A 20,027-nucleotide genomic window follows, 5' to 3' on the forward strand; every position below is an offset into this window, starting at 1 on the left:
TTCTACCCAAGCCTAGTTGATGAAACCTCTATGGAAGAGAATTTGGAGCCTTTCAGTACCATGTAAAATCAGGAACTTTCTTTGGAAAGCTTGCAATGATGCCATCCCAACTCTGAAGAACTTGAAACGTCATTGTGTGGTGGAGGATTCTAGTTGTTCTCTTTGTGCACAACACGATGAAGATACTCTCCATGCTTTATGGTCTTACCCAACCTTTGCACAGGTGTGGAATGAAGACCCCCAATGGAATTTCAGAGACCGAAAAGCTTTCCAAGATTTTCCCTATTTGCTCATCCATGTTTTGATTCGGGTAGTAGTGCTGAAATGTTCGCAATGCAGATTTGGATGATTTGGTATCGAAGAAATAATGTCAGAACAGCCCCACTTGGCTTTCCTCTAAACCTGATAGTGTAGCGAGCATTTGAGGCTTTGATGGAGTATCAGTCTGCATAGCCAAAGAAGACAATGGCAGCACCTACGGTCAGACCACGTGCAAGGTGGTCACCACCACTAGTAGGCTAGTATAAAGCAAATTTCGATGTGGTACTTTTCTAGGATGTTGGTCAAGCTGGACTAGGAGTGATAATTAGTGACAACCAAGGTTTAGCTATGGTGTCTTTAGCTCAGAATATACAGCTTGCTACCTCCGTGGCAGAGATGGAAGCCTTGGCAGCATCATGGGCTTTAGAACTTGCTGCAGAACTTGGCTTTGATAGGGTTATTTTTGAAGGCAATTCCACCTCAGTCATCAGAGGCCTCATGGATCAGGTATTTTTAAAGAAGCACAAGACTTGGCATTGCGACTTAATCACGTAAAATTCCAGTCTATTGGTAGAGATGGAAATAGTATAGCTCACAACTTTGCTAGGCATGCACGCCATGTTATAGGTTTTTTTTTCTTTCGATGGAGGATATTTCATCCCATTGTTTTGAAATGTATCAGGCTTTGCCTTCTTCTTAATAAAATTAATCGTCATGTTTCTCCAAAAAAATAAAAATAAAAGAAGGTCTCCTTGTCCTTGCCTAAGTTTTATTCTTAAATGAATTCAGATGAATAGAAATGATTTATAAATGAGGCCCTTTTGGATATACACCTCTGTAAATTTTTTTTTAAAAAACTTTCCCTCCTCTCCCGTGTATGTGTTAAAAATACTTAATATTTTTTAAAAAAAAAAAAAAAAAAAAAAAAAAAGGAAAAAGGGGGAAGAAATGAATCATAAATGCGTTAAATTGGGTTTAACATGCATAACCCGCAATAACCCATATGACCCGATGAAGTAAACGTAATTTTTACCAATTTACCCTTGTATATATAAGCCTCTTTTTCTCCTTCTCTTCCTTCTAACTTCCTCCTCCCCCCTCTCTCAATTCCCAACCCCATCGTTGAGGCCGCCAGGATCTTCCACCACGGTAACTCACCCATCTCTTTCGTTTCCTTTTTCTTTGGTAGAATTTAGTGTTAACTGTTGTAGGTACCGTTCAACTATATAGTAGACAATAATAAGCTTTATAGTAGTCAAATTTCTTACACACTTCTAAATTTTTTTTTGACTTATTAAAACATAAATTATTTGCACTGAACAAGCTGATAAGGCCCTTTGTAGTGGAGCAACCAGCCTTGCTTTTTTCAAAATTATATTCGTGCCCATAAAGCTTTTATGGGAAAAAAAGCTTTGATTTTTGTTAAACAGTAATGTTTTGTGGGAAAATGAAGGATTCATTGTTGATGTATATCCCATTGTGAACCTTATATATATACACACACACACACACACACACACACACAGACACACACTCTGATGAATGGTTCATATTGATTTTGTGAGTTGTTTGAAATTGTTTGTTTAAACCCAGGTGCTTTTTAGTTTTAACAATTGAATTATTAAAAAAAAGAAAAAAAAAAGCCTTTTGGTAACTTTCTTAATTCTTAATGTGTTTGTGTATATATATATATTTTTTTTGGAAGCATTCATATTCATTAGGATTGATGAACAGTGAGTGAAGTCCATTATGTTGATAATATCTGTTCTAATTTATATTGCAGTATGTAGTTGATGTGGTATCAATAATTTCAAAATATTAAACTAATTCTCCATGTTATAAAAATCTTCTGAAACTATTCCATTTTTTTTTTTTTTTTTTTGATAAAAAAAGAAAACAGAAATCTAAAACCCTAAAAAGGTGTAGAAAATCCCAAATCCAAAACCCAAACCAAAAACACATACAACAGCAGCAGCAGCAGCAGAAGAAGAAGAAGAAGAAGAAGAAGAAGAAGAAGAAGCTGTCCAATCTTAATTTTGGGCCTTTATATACCAGTCCGATGTCATATATCAAGAAGAAGAAAAGTAATTAGTCTCTCTCCTTTCTAATCAAGTTATAATCCTAATAAATCATAGAAATTCAGAAATTTTTATATTTTTGGTTAAATACTTATTAGTCAAAACTTTGTAGTTTCAGTCAAATTACTTTATTTTACACAGGTTGTGGAGAGGCTTCTGATGGAGTTTTGGTTAACAAGGACCCCATTGAGCCAACAATGGGAGAGAAGCTTGCAAGTATGAATCTTAATAACTTTGATGATGCCCAGAGCCATGTTGAGAAGCAGCAGCCAGAGCCTTCTCTAGTTACAGTGGTGCTGCCTCCGAGTGCAGATTCAGTTCAGGTGCTGCTTAGGCAGGCCTTACGTGCCGATGATCGTGTGCTCTTGTTAGATTGCTTGTACAACCGAGACGAGAAGGTTGGTTTCTGGCATTTCTGTTTTTGAGTGCTCTGTAGGTTTTGCTAATGGCTGACAATTGAAAGTTTGTGTTTCTGTTTGCAGGTTATTGCAAAGTCAGTTTCGTTGTTGAATCCAGCAGATGTACTCAAGCTTTTGCAGTCTTTGATATCAATTATGCGGTCAAGGTATTTTTTCTTTTTCTTTTTTTTTTTATTATTTTTTTTTTTTTGCAGATTAAGTAATCATGGGTATGTATGTGTCTCGTGAGGGAAGTGTCTGTAATTTGTTGACCCATTTGGCAATACAGAATCGATTTCTGGTTTCTTTTTTTTTTTTTTGAAAGATTGATTTACTTATAAAAAAAAAATATGTAAGAGGAAAAATAGTTTCTCCATGTGAAAAGGGGGTTGGGATATATACCTGTCTAGAGAATACAAGTTCTTGAAATTTGTTAACCGAATCGGCAATGCTGAGTCATTGTACAGTTGCTTTGCTTTTACAAGTTTCAAATTGTATTGTATTGTTTACTTTTGTGTTTTGAAAGAGTGACAAAAACATGTAGATAAGTATTGGGAATGAGGAAATTAATTTTCACCGCAAAGTTGGGGTGTATAGGTGTATTGTGAATGTAAGAGCACTCCCATTAGTCAATGCAAAATAGCATAAGGGGTCAATTTTACACATTTCACCATACGAATCACCCACACTAGTTAAGCCATAATTGTGTAAAATAGCATTTTTGCTACAGTAACCATGTATATACCCATGGATACTGTTCACATGCAAATGATTTTTCTAATTTTTTTTTTCTCTCTCTTTGTACTGGACTCCTCTTCCCCTTTGTCTCTTTTTTCCTCTCTTCATTTTCCCTTCCTTGTTTTCTTCCTTCTCCCCTTTGTACTAGATCGCCACCTCAACCTAACCACAAAACCACTGCCTGACCCAACAAAAAAAAAAAAAACCCAAACAATTGGGTGCTATAGTTGATCAACCACAAGATCAAAATACAAACAACTCAAAGGAACTCATAACTCCTTAATTCGGTAACCCATAACACCAAAAAAATCATTAATTTTTTAACATAATTCACAAAACATTTGAGCCCCTCAACCAATGTCAGCTGGCCTAACTTTGAGCACTGACTCACTGATGATGTGGGCTTGGTGTGTGGGAGAAACCCTGAATCATCGACTAAGGTCGCCGATCAGGCTTATTGGTGGATCAGGTTGTTTGGGTCCTTGTGGAACTGGTTGTGGATGGATTTTGGATTGATCTATGATGGCTTTTTAGTTGACAGTGATTTGAGAGAGAGAGAGAGAGAGAGAGAGAGAGAGATTTCCATGTGTGTGTGTGAGAGAGAAAGAGAGGTGGTTTTTGGTTGAGGAAGAGAGAGATATGATTTAGGAGAATAAATAAAATTTTGATAGAGAAATAGTATTATAATGAAGTATAGTGTAAAATAGATAAACTGGGTTCTTATGCTAAAATAGACGTAAATTTTAGCACAAGCCGATACGAATGCTCTAAATCTATGGAATTTGTTTACCCAATTTTTTATTAAGTTTTATATTTTATCAAAGAGCAAAAAGGGACAAAGCCAAAGTTCATGGGAGATTCACCAAACATCTTGGTCCAAGAGGGATCTCCCCAAGCACAAAGTGCATGAGATTTTTTTTGGGGGGTGGGGGGAGTAGGAGTTTGAGCTATGGTCGCAGTATTAAGTAGATTTTGTAACCATTCTCAAAAGAAAAAAGTCCTGGGAAAGTTGTTGACCCAATTGGCAGTGCTGAATCATTTCTAAATACTTTGTCGTGATCAATTTCAAATTTTACTGCACTGCTGTATATTTTTTGTTTTAGAACATTGACGGATAAGGTGGATGTAAAGAAGTATTGAGAATTGTCCACTGAACAAGCTCAATAAACTATTCTTATGGTTGATTATGATTACTTCTTTAACCTATTTGTTTGGGTTATTTCAAAATAGTGACAAGAAAGAAGCTAAACCTGTCAGACATAAAGTTCTTGGTGCTTTGTCTTTTGCAATGGATGTTCTTTCTGGCAGTTGGTTTTTGCTAGCTTTCCCTTTTCTTTCTCCTGGTGTTTAAGAGCCACAGTCCATTCTTGTGTTTAAACATATATATAGTATGACTTTAAAATGAATTTTTATGTTGTATTTTCACTCCAGGGGTGCAATTTTGGCATGTGCACTTCCATGGCTAAGAAGTCTGCTTCTTCAACATGCAAGTGGAATAATGTCCCAGGAATCTTCTTTAATCGCCCTGAATTCTTTATATAAGGTAAGAAATGGTTACCTCCATAATGTAAATATTTTGCTGAAACCTAGAATAAAACTCATGTAATATGTTTTTTTTTTTTTGATCAGTAAAAACTCATGTAATATGTTGATCTTGTGCATGTTGTGATATCTTTCACCTATATATGTCCCCCACAAGGGGTGGTTCTATGTACTTTCTTTCTGGGTGGTCATTTGGCTTGATGGATATAATATTGTCTTCAACTTATTTAAATTAAATTTTATATGAATACCTTGACATTGTTTTGCATGATCAAGGAATCTTATGTAGCCTTGTACTATAATATGTGCAGCTCATTGAGTCTAGAGTCTCAACTTTTGAATCAGCTATTCAAATGTCCAGTTGCTTGGACATCCTCTACACCGGGGTGAGTGGTAAAATTTTATGGCATAAAGTTTAGCAAGTATCAAGGTTCTTATTTTATTTTATATTTGAACCTTTTGAACAGGTTGTGGATGATGATGGAGATGAGAATGCCACGATGGTGCCTGTAATTTATGAGGACAGGGATGAAAGTGATGATGAGAAATCTGAAGATGCCATGGAAACTGATCTAGATAGTAGTGATGAGGAAGCGTCAGAGGCATTTGATGGTGTTAGTGACATTGATGAAGTCATGGCATGAGTGATTGATGTGAATCTAAGGGTAGTTAGGGTTGTATTAGAGAATTTTGTGCCAAATATGCATTTGTATTGTAGTTAAATGGAAACCTAATCTTTATGAACAATGTTAGTTCTTCAACATCCATATAAGGATGTTAGAAACCTAACACAGTTTTGTTTTGTTGCCAATCCATCATAATTCCTGGCAAGCTAAATACTTGGGTGTTTAGCCACTGAAAGTTCAGGCATGTTAATTGGATCTTGCTACCAGCCCTTGTTTTTATTATTATTATTATTATTTTTATATTTAAAATTTTTAATTTTTTTTTTTTTTTGTTGTTGAGAAAACAGTAAGTAAATTTTATTAATAAAAATCAGATCGGAACACAACGTCCAAATCATCAGGTAGATCTTCTACCCATATATCAGTATTTGCAGATAAAATTGCTCTTCTAGCTAATTCATGAGCTAACTTATTTCCTTCCCTACGAATATGAAAAAAATCATCAACCACGTGTCCATATAAGGTTTTGCACTGTCCTTGGGATTGCAAAGCACGGATAACCCCTAGACAATCCCCTTCTACATGAATACGAAAAAAAGACATTTCCTGAGCAAAAGTGATTGCTTTATGGGTTGCCCGAGCTTCTGCCAATGCTACTAACTGAGGGAGAGCAATTTTCTAGCTAAGGGCTGCCATAACATCTCCTCTATGATCTCGAACAACCACCCCAATGCTTGCATAGCCCAAATGATCAAACAAAGCTGCATCGAAATTGACCTTAAAACAATTCTCAGGTGGAGGCGCCCTTTGTGATACCAATCTCGGGCCTGGGTTGCTGATATGTTTGTTTGCTTCCGAAAACTCCACAACCAAAGCTTTAGCTCTGTCACTAACTTCATGCAGTGGCCAAGTCCCTTGATTCTCCCTAAGTTGATTCTGTCGCTGCCACAAACTCCACGCAATGGTGGAAAACAGAGCCATACAATAGCCCGAGCTATTCTACATCACGTCATCCAGCAAATCAAAGAAACTCCTATGCTTCCTTGTATATAGGTTAGCAAAGGTGATATCTGACCTCCAAACTGATTGAGCATGGGGACAAAGCCAGAGACAATGCAGTAAAGTTTCAGGTTGATCATCACACATCGCATTGGTATCATCCAATAGAATATGTCTGACCTTCAAATTTTGTTTAGTTGGCAGCGAATCCTTGGCAGCTCTCCACATGAAGTGGCGAATTTTATTAGGGGTCTTGATCTTCCAAATGCCCTTCCAAACTCTCTCAGCATCTGATGGAGAAGATGAACTCGGGTTTTGGCTAATCCCTTCAGCCGCCAACATGCGATACACACTCCTTACACTATAGTTACCATTCGGGGTAAGTGGCCACACCAAAACATCTTCCACATCCCCATCATGCACATAAATCCGTTTGATCATCTCTACCTCCCATGGTAGAAAACATCTCTCCAACAAACCCGGATCCCACACTCTTGTATCGAGATAGAATAATTCATGCACTCTACTGATCTTTGCATCTTGCCGTGGAGAAACAACCTTGCTCTGTCCTAGTTCAGGTAGCCATCTATGGTTCCATATATCAATAGATAATCCGTTTCCCACCCTCCATAGAGCACCTTTATTGATAACCTCACGGGCTTGCAAAATACTTCGCCATGCAAAGGAGCAATTAGGGTGGATTGGAGCATCCAAAATATTACCATGAGGGAAGTATTAGCACTAAAAACTCGATAAAGCAAAGAATCCTTATTGTGAAATAATCGCCAAATCTGTTTCACCAACAAAGCATTATTGAATTTCTGAATATCTCTAAACCCCACACCTCCAACAGATTTAGAGGAACACAAGGAACTCTAGTTAACCCAGTGAATCTTCTTCGAGTCCCTTTGCCCTCACTAAAACTTCCGAATCATGGCTTCTATATCTTTACACAGGCTTACTGGCAATTTAAAAACACTCATGGAATAAGTGGGAATGGATTGAACCACTACCTTGATAATGACCTCCTTACCAGCTTGTGAGAGAAGCTTCTCTTTCCACCCTTGCATTCTTGCCCATATTCTCTCTTTAATTTGTGTAAAACAAGCTTTCTTCGCCCTACCAACAAAAGAAAGAAGCCCCAAATATTTCTCATAGTGTTGAATAGCAGGAACATTCAGAGAAGAGTTGATTGCCTCTTGCATCTGAGCATTAGTATTCTTGCTAAAGAACATGGTAGTTTTATCCTTGTTGATAGCTTAACCTAAAGCTCCTTCATAACAAGCTAAGATATCCTGAATTTTTTCACACTCCTCCAAGGTGGCTCTACAAAATATCAAACAATCGTCTGCAAAAAAGAGATGAGTGAGTTTAGGTCCATTCCTACAAATAGAAAAACCGTGAATGTCCCTATGTGTGGTTGCACTCCTAAGAATGGCAATAAGACCTTTTGCACAAAATAGAAATAGATATGGCAAAAGAGGATCTCATTGCCTTAACCCCTTAGTAGGCCACTATACTAACACATTCCATAATCAAAGCCACCCAAGACTCCTGAAAACCCATCTTCAACAAAATACTCTTCAGAAAAATCCACTCCACCTTGTCATATGCTTTACTCATATCCAGTTTTAGTGCCATAAAACCATTCTTCCCCGTACAACTATTCTTCAAGTGGTGCAAAGTTTCAAAAGCAATAAGAATATTATCTGTAATCAGTCTATTAGCAACAAAAGCACTCTGAGTTTTTGAGATAATAGAGTTTAGTATAGGCTTAAGACGGTTAGCAATGACTTTACTAACTATCTTATAAATCACATTACAAAGACAAATAGGTCTATACTCAATTACACTTTCAAGATTTTTAACTTCGGGAATCAAAGTAATAAAAGTATGATTAACAGATTTCAAAAGTGACCCATTATTTAAACTGGACAAAACAGCTTGAGAGACATCCATATTTACATCTGTCCAATATGTTTGATAGAAAAGAGGAGGCATACCATTAGGTTTAGGTGCTTTTAGGGGTGCCATCTCCTTTATAGCGTAGTCAACTTCTTCAGCTATGTAAGGTTTAGCCAGATCAACCCTCATCTCCTCAGTGACAACCTTGTGAACCCCATCCAAAATTCAGTCCAAGCCATGTGGATTAGAGGACGTAAAAAGCTTCTCATAGAATCTATTCAAAGTCCCTGAAAACACTGTCTCATCCTCCTGCCACACCCCATTCTCATCCCTCAATCCCTTGATAAAATTCCTTTGCTTCCTTTGGGTAGCAGTACCATGGAAAAATCTAGTATTTCGATCTCCATTTTGTAACCACTGAAGGCGTGATTGTTGCTGCCACATCTTCTCTTCTTTATCATACAAACATCTCAGCTCCGATTTCAATCTCTCCATGTCATCCAAGTTCCCAGACTTGGCCGCTTCTTCCTCGGCTTTCCACAACAATTCTTTTGTCCGTTTAATTTTTTGCACTACATTCCCAAAGTGGTCTCTACTCCATGCTTTCAAGGCTTTCTTACACCTTTTTCAATTTTTTAGTTGCCACATACATTGGTGTACCATCCTGACTACATTCCCAAGCTTTTGAAACAACTTCATTACATGATGGCTTTGTCAACCACATGGCCTCAAATCGAAATGGTTTTCTTCTCCACCTTTGTCTCTCACCATTTGACATAAGAGATAGCAATATGGGGTGGTGATTAGATGTAAAGCTATTTAAGTGGTGAGCTCGGCCTATTGGAAACTTAGCTAGCCATTCATAATTTACGATAGTTTGATCCAGTCTTTCCTAAACCATCTCCCCACCTCGCCGTCCATGCCATGTGAAATCTAGCCCTGTAAAATCCAAGTCAACAAACCCGCATAAGTCCAGAGTATCTCGAAAAGCCTGCATGAGATTATGAGCTTGTGGTACCCCTCCTTGTTTATCCTGGACCTACAATAATTCGTTAAAATCACCAAAACAACACCAAGGCATTTTCGGTTTTGAGCTCAACATCTGGAGCATAGCCCATCCTTCACTTCTTCTACTTGTTTCAGGTTCCCCATAAAACCCAGTAAGTTGCCAAGCATCTTCCGAACCACCATGAACAATCACATCAATATGGTATTTCAAGAAGCTATCCAACCAAACATTCTCACGAGCTTTCCACAAAAGAGCCAAACCACCACCCATTCCATCACTCGGGACAGTATAACAACCTTCAAAATCTAATTTGTCACAAATGCGCTCCATCTGATCCTTTGTAGACCAAGTTTCAGACAAGAACACAATCTTGGGATCTTGTGCTTGGATAATTTCCCCAAGCTCATCAACTGCACGACGGTTCCCAAGCCCCTAGCAGTTCCAAGCTAAGAGATTCATTGATTTCGGCAGGGCTGGGACCCAGTGTCCACCGCTAAATTCTTTTTTGCCCACCCCTTTCTCTTCTTACTCCCAGCTTAAACTTCTAGACCCTCATTAAAGTCTCTCTTATTCCTTTTTGTTAGTACAGTAGGCCCCACTCCCTTTAGCAATCCCTCATCCTCCACATTACATGCATGTTCCACTTGCTTAGGTTTTCTCCGCACATTCCTAACTCTACCTCTAGTATTTGCAATTGGTTCGTCTAGTTCATCCATTCTGGGTAGCCTCAGGTTAGCTATATTTCCTTGCAATTCTACTGCATTTTGGGGTCGGGGACTAGGACTATTGGATGTCTCGAACTCAATTCTACCATCCTTACCCTTTGGAGCATCAAACTTAGCAATCCCGGCATCAATCTCAGCCAACTGCTCCTCAACCGATTGGACATGAGCTTTAGTTATCACAGCATTAACTTCTATCCTAGGTGCATCACAAACCTGAGAAACCAAAGGCATAGACACATTCCCTAAGACATTATTGTTTTCCATCATATGCTCCATACATTCAACTCTTTTAACTCTATCATCAGGTCCCTCTCGTCTCCCCTCTTCCTCAGTAGTGGGAATAATTTCTTGATTATCCTCGCCTTTGTTCCTTGCACTCCAATCACTAGAATTTTGATCCTCATCCCCACTATCCTCCTCACAACACCCTGAGACCCATACCATTGTTTTCCTGGATAAATTCAGCGTGAAAGCCCGAAGCCATGGGCCAAACTGCCTATCCTCTTCCTTGAGACCCTTCTTACTCTTCAGCCAGACAGGACACTCCCTATCAGAATGCGTGAGCTTCCCACACCAATAACATATATTTGGTAACCTCTTGTATTTAAAACTAACCCACCAATCATTCCCATTATTCAGAGTTATTTTTTTGCTTCGGCAAAGCGGTTTAGAAATATAAACCTCTACCCTATACTGTTGAAAATTACTATCATCCAACTCCACTCCATCCTCATCCATGGCTCCAACAATTTGCATAATTTGTTTTGCCACACTTGGATTTAGACCAATAGGTAAATCATGCACTTGGACCCAAAAGTGAGTAGACTCTAGCGGAAGGGCCCTAACATCTGTATGTTTTTCAATCCTCTTTGTGGTAACGAGATGTTTGTCAAATGTCCAAGGTTCTCCCATCAATATCTTTTCTGCATTCGAGGCATCTGTGAACACAAAAACCACCCTATGGTTTCTCATGTCTCGCATTTCAAACCACTTTTGAGTCCTCCACAGCAACTTGAAAGTCCTAGCAATAGCCTCCATGTTAAGAACATGACCTGTAAAAAATCTAGTAGCAACATAAAATTCTTCTGCAGCCACTATCTCTTGAACCACAAAGTCTAACCCTTCACTCTTAGACAGAGAAAACTTTCTCCACATCATTGACAGGTTCTCCATCTCCAATACTCCAAGTACTACTAATGAATCTGCTTTTTCCTATGAAGAAAAGGAGAAGAATGATAGGAGGAAATAGCCTCACCCACAGGTAGGCACGTTTTCTACAGACACTAGGGTTTAGAGAGTAGCCTTTAATTTATTTATATCCTAGGTATACAGGGATGGGGGAAGGTGAAGGTCGAACCTAGACACCAGACACCAAAGAGGGTGGTACTATTAGGGACACTCAGAACCCCAGCCTTCTAGGTGTGGATAATTGATATGTGAAATTGTGATTGCATTGAGGAATTTTTTAGTACAAAGTTAGTCCTTATATTTTTTGATAGGCCAAAAAAGTATTGACCCCTTGTGATAAATTAACCAATTAATTTAGTCAAGTGAAATTAATTAGATTCGATTACATGCAATGAGCGTGGTAGCACAAACAAATCATCAAATAACTAAATATGCAACGGAAAATAAATTTACACGGTGATTTGTTTACGAATGGGGGAAAACCTACACGGCAAAAACCCCATCGGGTGATTTTCAGGTCACCACTCCCGAAATTCCACTATTATCACAACAAGCGGTTACAAGTACCTTATACCAACCTACAGTTGAACCCTTACCCCAATACCTAATTGGACTTATTTTGTAGTGACAATCTCTCCTTTTGATGCACGGCTCCCAGTACGAGTCTAACCAATCTGATGCGAGGATCCCAGTACGCGGCTTACTCATTTGCATGAATCCAAGTACGTGACTAACTCCACAGCAACCCTTTGATTGTTGTAGTTGATTTGCAGCAGCTTCACATAGAAACACCAATAAGATCTTCAATGTTGGTGCAAAAGACTTTGTTTGGTTACAGAACCCAAAGACGTACAAGAAACGCAGTAAGAACTCTTTCTTTTGTAGGAGGAGGCTAGGGTTTCAAAAAGAAAACCTTATGAAACTCTCTAGGGTTAGGGTTTTTCTTTTTCTACCTCCCTTAAATAGGAGCTTAATGGGCTCTCCTATTCCATATAGGTTTACACAAACCTTGGGTTTTCCTAGTCCAATAAGGATTATACAAACCCATAAACAAATAGCATTTTAGAATAAAAACGTTGCTGGCTATAGTTTGAATCCCATAAGCTTGATAGATCAAGACATCTGTCGAGGAGGTATTAAGATCTGCAGTTTGCACTTTTCTTGAGCAGTTCTTGAGTAATCTTCATGTCTTCAATTTAACTACTAGTAATGATCATCTTGAACCTTCTTAGATTTATCCAAATACAAGTAAAATGCGTTTTGTCAAAGGATATGCCAATCACATAAAAATATGTCCTTAACATTTTTTTTTGGTAGAAAGGGAGAATATAGTTTATTCATAGTGAGTACATGCAAAAGTGCTTAGCTCATGGACATTCTCCAGTAGTCCCCAACTCCCCATTTGTCTTAGATCCCCATACATAACTTTGATATACAAAAGATGGAAAGTGCAGGGGCGGCGCTAAAGCATATTCAGGGGGTTCAAATGAACCCCCTGACTTCAAAAGAAAAAACTATATATATATAATTTTTTTTTTTGGTTAGCTTAATACTTTAATTTATTTTTAAAAATATATTTTTTGCACACTCTAACTTAAATTTTGCACATCTTTATTGCAAGTATTTTCGACTTTAAGAATAAAGAGTAAGTTTTTTTTTTTTTTTTGAGAAACCAAATAAAGAGTCAGTGTTTGTGAATTGTAAGTGTAATTCTTTTTTATAAATTTATATTATGTGTGTCTAAGTGTATACATTACTTTTTGTTATAATGTTACGTATTTGTGTAAATTATGATGTGTGTGGATATTTGTATGTACAATATAAATATAATATAACTTTATATAGTTTAATAATTAAGAAATAGAGAAGGTTTTTTTACATGTGTGTGTATTGTTGTCATATTATAATAACTTTTTGTAATAAAGTTAGTAAAATTCAAGAAAACAATTGTAAAGTTAATGATTGTTCAAGTATTTAATTCGTTAAGTAGACATGTAGTGTATAATTTATGTATGAATAAGTGTGATTGTGTGCATCAATAATTAATATGGAGCCAATGAGTTGAGATTCATTTAGTCTAAAATATTTTTATGAAAACAAAGTCAAATAGATAATAACAACTGTATAAAGATAAAAATGTTAGACAAACTTAACAAAATAAAATGATCATAGACTCGTAGCTACCCATATTGGCAATAGATATTCATAATGAACAATCATGTAACATTCAAAATTTGAAAACTTGTAGAATAAAATTGTAAAACTTTATGTATTTTTTTTTAATAACTTGATATATTCAAGTTCTCTTTTTATTAAAATTTTGTAATGACCCCCCTAAACAAAATTCCTAGAGCCGCCACTGGGAAAGTGGTCATATTCTTGAACTCTGCTTGGTTGGTCTCCCCCTTATTTGCCAGTACATTGGCACACCCATTAGCTTCACAGTCAGGCCGAGGACAAATGGTCCATTCTCGCTCCAGTAGCATCCTGCAATCATAAACCAAAACAGATAGAACACACACACACACACACACACACACACAAACACAAAAGCACCCCCTCTTCTCGCTCTGATTCATACCCGAGCTTTTGCAGCACCTCTTGGATCTTTGAAACCCGACTCTTCAGACCACTAACCCACTCTATGGCTTTCTTATACTTAACTTTGGATCTAGCCAGCACTTCTTTCAACCGAGCTTGAAAATTGCCGGTGTCGGGTTCTTCTTTGTTTTGGTGGGTTTGGAGCTCGGTCTCTAAGGAGGAGAGTTGAGCGCAGCGAGAGAGGACAGCCCTAACGATGTCGTAAAATTCAGTGCAATCTCGTTGAAGCCAATCCAAGGTTTAAAAGTCCTGTTTGTCGATGCCACCATCGTTTCCTCGTCCCCAAACCACAATGAAAGCTCTGAAACTATCAGCTTCTTCAATGACTCTGCTGTCTTCATGCGTCACCAGAGTGAGTTGGTTGAGATTGCTATTGGTAGAGGATTTTTTTGGAAACTTCCGGAGTAGTGAGAGTGGGCCCATATCTTCTCCGGACATGTCATCGGTGGTGGGCCCCACTGCCACTGTAATGACGTCGTCGTTGTTGTTGTTAGTCTCCTCTTCCATCTCTTCCCTAATGGATCTTGTCATTGTCATGTCATCATCCCCCTCTTCATCTTCCTCTTCTTGTTTCTATTTCTTTCTCTTGTAAATATTTAATTTTTTCTTGTACGAGAGGAAGGGGCAGGGGCAGGGGTGAACCTAGGATTTCAAGTTAAGGGGGGTTGAAGTAAAAAAAAAAAAAAAAAAAAAAAAAAACCCAAATAGGCATTCATATAGTATTAACTCAATCAAGATAAATACACAAAATCATTGTTTCTTAATACATTAAGATACAATCATCTACCAACAACGACAAAAAAACACAAAATAATATTGTTTTATAAGAGCATTAGTTGTGGCAAAAAAAAAAAAAAAAAATCACAAACCAAAACTTACTTTTACTACTTTAATATAGCATTTGAAAGGTCTCATATAGTAGTTTTTTTTTGTAATTTTATGTTCTAAATACTAAATATTTAGCATTTAAAACATCTGATGCTAGTATTCTAATATTGAGTTGACTAGGATATTTTATTTTCATTTTAAAGTTTTGTTTTTGTTAAGTTTTTGAGTTTGGTAGTTGCTAGTTGGGCTAGGCTAAATTAAAGTGAGGGGGCCTAAGTTTTTGGAAGAGGGAGAAGAACCTCTAGAAAAAAAAAATATAACCAATAATTTTTTCTTCACCCCCCCCCCCTGCGGGTTTGTCCCTGGGCAGGGGATATAGTTTTGGTAATGGTCTTGGTATTGGATTTGAACCTCGCTGCTTGTAGGAGTGGTGGAGGCTTATATAGACACCCACCCGCTCTCAGGCGAACCATTGCTCCTCTGCTAGGAGAGTATTCTTTTGAGCTCTTTTTTCTCTTAATAATAATCAAGTATTGATTTGATTTATGAGGTAAGCGGAACGATCACATAGTTGTTATATGTTTTCCCAATAAACTCTAGACAAAATAATAATAATAATAATATATGACATGTAGGTAAAAAAATGAACTCTTACATTAAAAAAATGGTGTGCTTTTGAGTTAAAAACTCATTCACTCCTCTTGCGTTTGTTTCTCAATAAAAATGATAATTGTCTTACTGTTGTAAAATAAGAGATAATATATAAAACTAGTACTCTAATACTGGGCTGACTAGGATTAGTTTATATTATTTTATTTTAAAGGTTTTTTTTTTGGTTAAGTTTTTGAGTTTGATAGTTGTTAGTTGGGCTAGGCTAATTAAAAGGGAGGGGGTCTAAGTTTTTGGAAGAGGGAGACACAACTCTTGAAAAAAAAAATGTAACCAATAAAAAAATTTTACTTTTTTTTATTTGGGCTAGAGGGGCCCAAAATTTTTTTTTTTGGGCTACGCTGGGCCCCCCCTTGGGTCCGTCCCTAGGTAGGGGATTTGGTTATGGTTATGGTTTTGGTAATGGTAATGGTATTGGTATTGGATTTGAACATCGTTGCTTGTAGGAGTGGTGGAGGCTTATATAGACCCTCACCTACTTTCAGACTACCCATTGCTCCACCGTCAGAAGAGTTGTCTTTTGAGCTATTTTTCTCTTAATAATAATCAAGTATTGATTTGATTTATGAGGTAAGCGGAATGATCACACAGTTGTTATACGTTTTCCTAAGAAAATTTAGACATAATAATAATAATAATAATAATAATAATAATTTTGGGCTTTGAGGCTGGTGTGAAAATTTGTGAATCCCTTCATCCCTGGCCTTCTTTCTTTCTGTCTATTTTTTTACATTTTTGTGCTGTGGCCCAAGATGACTTGAGTCCAACAATAAATAGACCTGGTATTCACTTGGAAATAACTTATTTAATTTTTTTTTTCTTTTTGTGACAAAAAAGACCTGACATTTTGAGGAAAAACCATAGAGTGAGACTCGCAAATAGTTAATTGAACCTGACTTTTTGACCAAAATGTTAGAGTGGGGATGAGCAACAATACCTAGCTGGTTAAGCAATAAGTTAACCAAACCAAAAGCAAAAGAAAAAAGAAAAAGGTAAAAAAGCTTCTTTCTTGTGGGACTCACAAAAAAATAAACAAAAACAAAAAGATCCCTTATATCAGCTTATAATTGTGTCAAAATGCACACCAAATCAAGTCAAATATTAAAAAGTTCAGAACTTAATCATTTTATTTTATTTTATTTTAAATATGAGATGGGTTTGGGCTCATATTAATAATTTATTTGTTGGGATTTGTATCTAAACACATTCTTTAATTAATAAAAATGTTTTATTTTATGTGAATTCTATGAACATTAGACATCATTCATTTGTTGAATAGTCTATGAGATGATTGTATGTGATTTAAGTATGGAATGTGATTTGCCTATAGAAGATATAAATTTCAATTAATTATAAACTCATAAATCTTAGTTTGTAGTGTGCGATGAAATTGGACATTTCATCTTTTTAGTTTATGACATATCAATCATGATGATTGTCTTAATCATAGAAGTGAAGATTTCTAATTGATATATTGGTGAGTATTTGGAATACATTAAATCTGACCACTATATATCAATGTTCTATAACTACTATCACTTGAACAAATAATTTCATGAGAGGCGTACAATAATAATTTAGGAAAAGGTTGAGACTTTGTAAATTGTAATTAAAAAAAAAGAAAAAAGGATTGAAATACAATTTGGTTCTTAGGAGTTTACAGAGGTTAGTATTTTTGACAATTATTTTCGTTCTTAAAGTTTTAGTTTGGTCCCCAAGTTTACAGACACAGCCAATTTAATCCTTTTGTCAGTTGCCATTACAATTTTGCATCAAGTTCCTATAATGAACCCATTTTTAGTATTAAATTTAGGTTTTCTTTCCCTTTTCAATTTTTTCAATCTTTCTCTCTTCTCTCCTTTGGCACAACCACCTCTTTTCTTTTGGTCGCTACCACCACTCCTTTATCTGATGAAGAGCCAATTTAATTTAATGGGTTTAAGTTTGAAATTTACTATCGAAGGGTGTGTGTACGAGTTATTCTACTATAGATTTGGTTATCTCCTCTTGCTTTTTTTTTTTTTTTTTTTTGGTGAAGGGTGTTTGTTTCAGGGTTTGATTGTAGTTGTTTTGTTGGTAATTTTGATGAGCAATTTGGTTTATAATGTAAGGAGACAAAATTGGCCTTTGCCCTTTTTAAAAAAACAATCCAGCATTTTGCCCAATTTCCCAAACTAATTAGGAAAATGCCCCTCTTTTGAAACTTGACTTTCTCAAAATCGAGTTTAAAAAAAAAAAAAAAAAATTCTGGAGGACTATAGTGACGTTTTAAGGACCTATAGTGGCGTTTTATAACTCGATCTTCATGAACTTGAGTTCAATGCAAGTTTTTCCTTGTTTTTTACCTATAACTCGAGTTCATGGAGCTCGAGTTACAAAACGCCACTATAGACTCATTAAAACGTCACTATAGGCTCCTTAAAACGCCACTATAGGACTTAAACTCGATTTTGAGAAAGTCGAGTTTTAAAAAATGGGCATTTTCCTAATTAATTTGGGAAAGGGGGCAAAATGCTGGATTGTTTTTTTAAAAAGGACAAAGGCCAATTTTTTCCTAATGTAAGGTATTGAGAATCTAAGATATGAAATTTGGATGTAGGAGAGAATGTCTAATATATTCTCAATTGTCTATTTATTGTTTAGGAGTAGATCTATCATGCTCCAAACTCAGCTGTATGAGTCAATGACTTGAGAAAAGTTGCACATCAATTGTCTATTTATTGTATAGAAGTAGATGAGATCTATCATGCTCCAAACTCAAACTGTTTGAGTCAATCACTTGACAAAAGCAGCGTGCAAGACCGTATTAAAGGATTGTGTTTGTTTTACACAATGTTTATTTATTACTTGAATACGTGACTTTAAATGACATTTATAAGTCAGAGTTACACACATTGTCTAGAACAAGTTTTTACCTTACTAAAAAGAGTCATAATTATCTCCAAAAATTAATGGAGTAAATAATAGCTAATAAAATACCATTAACATTTTTTTCAAAAAAAAAAAAAAAATACCATTAACATTTCTAAGAATAATTCTATAATAAAAAAAGAAAAAAAAAAAATATATATATATATATATACATTGACATGATCCATAGTATGTACCATAGTAAAGAATAATAAAGAAAAGTCCGTGGATTTAGAGTTGCATTGGATAATGTCAATAAGTTTTACATGAGATAGCAAATTAGAATAGAGTTTTTCAATTTGTATACTTCAATTCTACTGTGCTCATTTGTTTTCCTTGGAATTGGTAGTTAAGCCGTCACAGTGGTTTTTTCTTTGGAATAATTTTTCCATCGGTTTTCTCAGCGTCACCATATTGCGCATGCTTTTGGTTCTAGTGTTATTCCTATTAGCAGAATATTGTGTTTGATTGCTTTAATCAAAGGCCTTACATAATTGGACTAATTAACTGGACATAATTGGCACAATCGGAGTCTTTGCCTCTCTTCTTGTTTAATAAATAAAAATTAATGGAGTAAATAATAGCTAATAAAATACCCTTAACATTTCCAAGAATAATTCTATAATTAAAAAAGAAAAAAGAAAAAAGAAAAAAAAAAATATATATATATATATATACATTGATAGGATCTACAGTATGTATCATAGTAAATAATAATAAAGAAAAGTCCGTGGATTCAGAGTTGCATTGGATAATGTCAATAAGTTTTAAATGAGATAGCAAATTAGAATAGAGTTTTTCAATTTGTAAACTTCAATTCTACTGTGCTAATTTGTTTTCCTTGGAATTGGTAGTTAAGCTGTCGCAGTGGTTTTTCCTTTGGAATAATTTTTCCATCTGTTTTCTCAACGTCACCATATTGCGCATGCTTTTGGTTCTGGTGTTATTCCTATTACCACAATATTTTGTTTGATTGCTTTAACCAAAGGCCTTACATAATTGGACTAAATAATTAACTAGACATAATTGGCACAATCGGAGTCTCTGCCTCTCTTCTTGTTTAATAAATAAAAATTAATGGAGTAAATAATAGCTAATAAAATAACATTAACATTTCCAAGAATAATTCTATAATAAAAAAAGAAATATATATATATATATATATATACATTGACATGATCCACAGTATGTACCATAGTAAAGAATAATAAAGAAAAGTCTGTCAGAGTTGCATTGGATAATGTCAATAAGTTTTACATGAGATAGCAAATTTGAATAGAGTTTTTCAATTTGTAAACTTCAATTCTACTGTGCTGATTTGTTTTCCTTGGAATTGGTAGTTAAGCCGTCGCAGTGGTTTTTCCTTTGGAATAATTTTTCCATCGGTTTTCTCAACGTCACCATATTGCGCATGCTTTTGGTTCTGGTGTTTCCTATTAGCACAATATTGTGTTTGATTGCTTTAATCAAAGGCTTTACATAATTGGACTAAATTAACTGGACATAATTGGCATAATTAGAGTCTCTACCTCTCTTCTTGTTTAATAAAT

At 35.9% G+C, this 20,027-nt stretch overlaps 1 protein-coding gene across 1 annotated transcript; it reads left to right on the forward strand.

Moving 5' to 3' along the window:
- Positions 1-2,206: 2,206 nt before the first annotated feature.
- LOC115988874 (WD repeat-containing protein 43-like) lies at positions 2,207-5,922 on the forward strand. The gene is made up of 6 exons (XM_031112500.1): positions 2,207-2,345; positions 2,481-2,737; positions 2,822-2,904; positions 4,907-5,018; positions 5,329-5,403; positions 5,485-5,922. The coding sequence occupies exons 1-6, from the start codon at positions 2,321-2,323 to the stop codon at positions 5,659-5,661; spliced, it is 729 nt and encodes a 242-aa protein (XP_030968360.1). The 5' UTR covers positions 2,207-2,320; the 3' UTR covers positions 5,662-5,922.
- Positions 5,923-20,027: the final 14,105 nt, after the last annotated feature.

Source organism: Quercus lobata, chromosome 5, assembly GCF_001633185.2.
Source record: "Quercus lobata isolate SW786 chromosome 5, ValleyOak3.0 Primary Assembly, whole genome shotgun sequence".
Taxonomy (NCBI): Eukaryota; Viridiplantae; Streptophyta; class Magnoliopsida; order Fagales; family Fagaceae; genus Quercus; species Quercus lobata.

What these genes read in the sequence shown, in the direction of transcription:
- LOC115988874 (XM_031112500.1), top strand. Translation starts at nt 2,321, where the DNA reads ATGTCATATATCAAGAAGAAGAAAA. An exon ending in CCCTGAATTCTTTATATAAG is followed by an intron (nt 5,019 to 5,328) that starts GTAAGAAATGGT and finishes TAATATGTGCAG; the next exon opens with CTCATTGAGTCTAGAGTCTC. An exon ending in TGGACATCCTCTACACCGGG is followed by an intron (nt 5,404 to 5,484) that starts GTGAGTGGTAAA and finishes CCTTTTGAACAG; the next exon opens with GTTGTGGATGATGATGGAGA.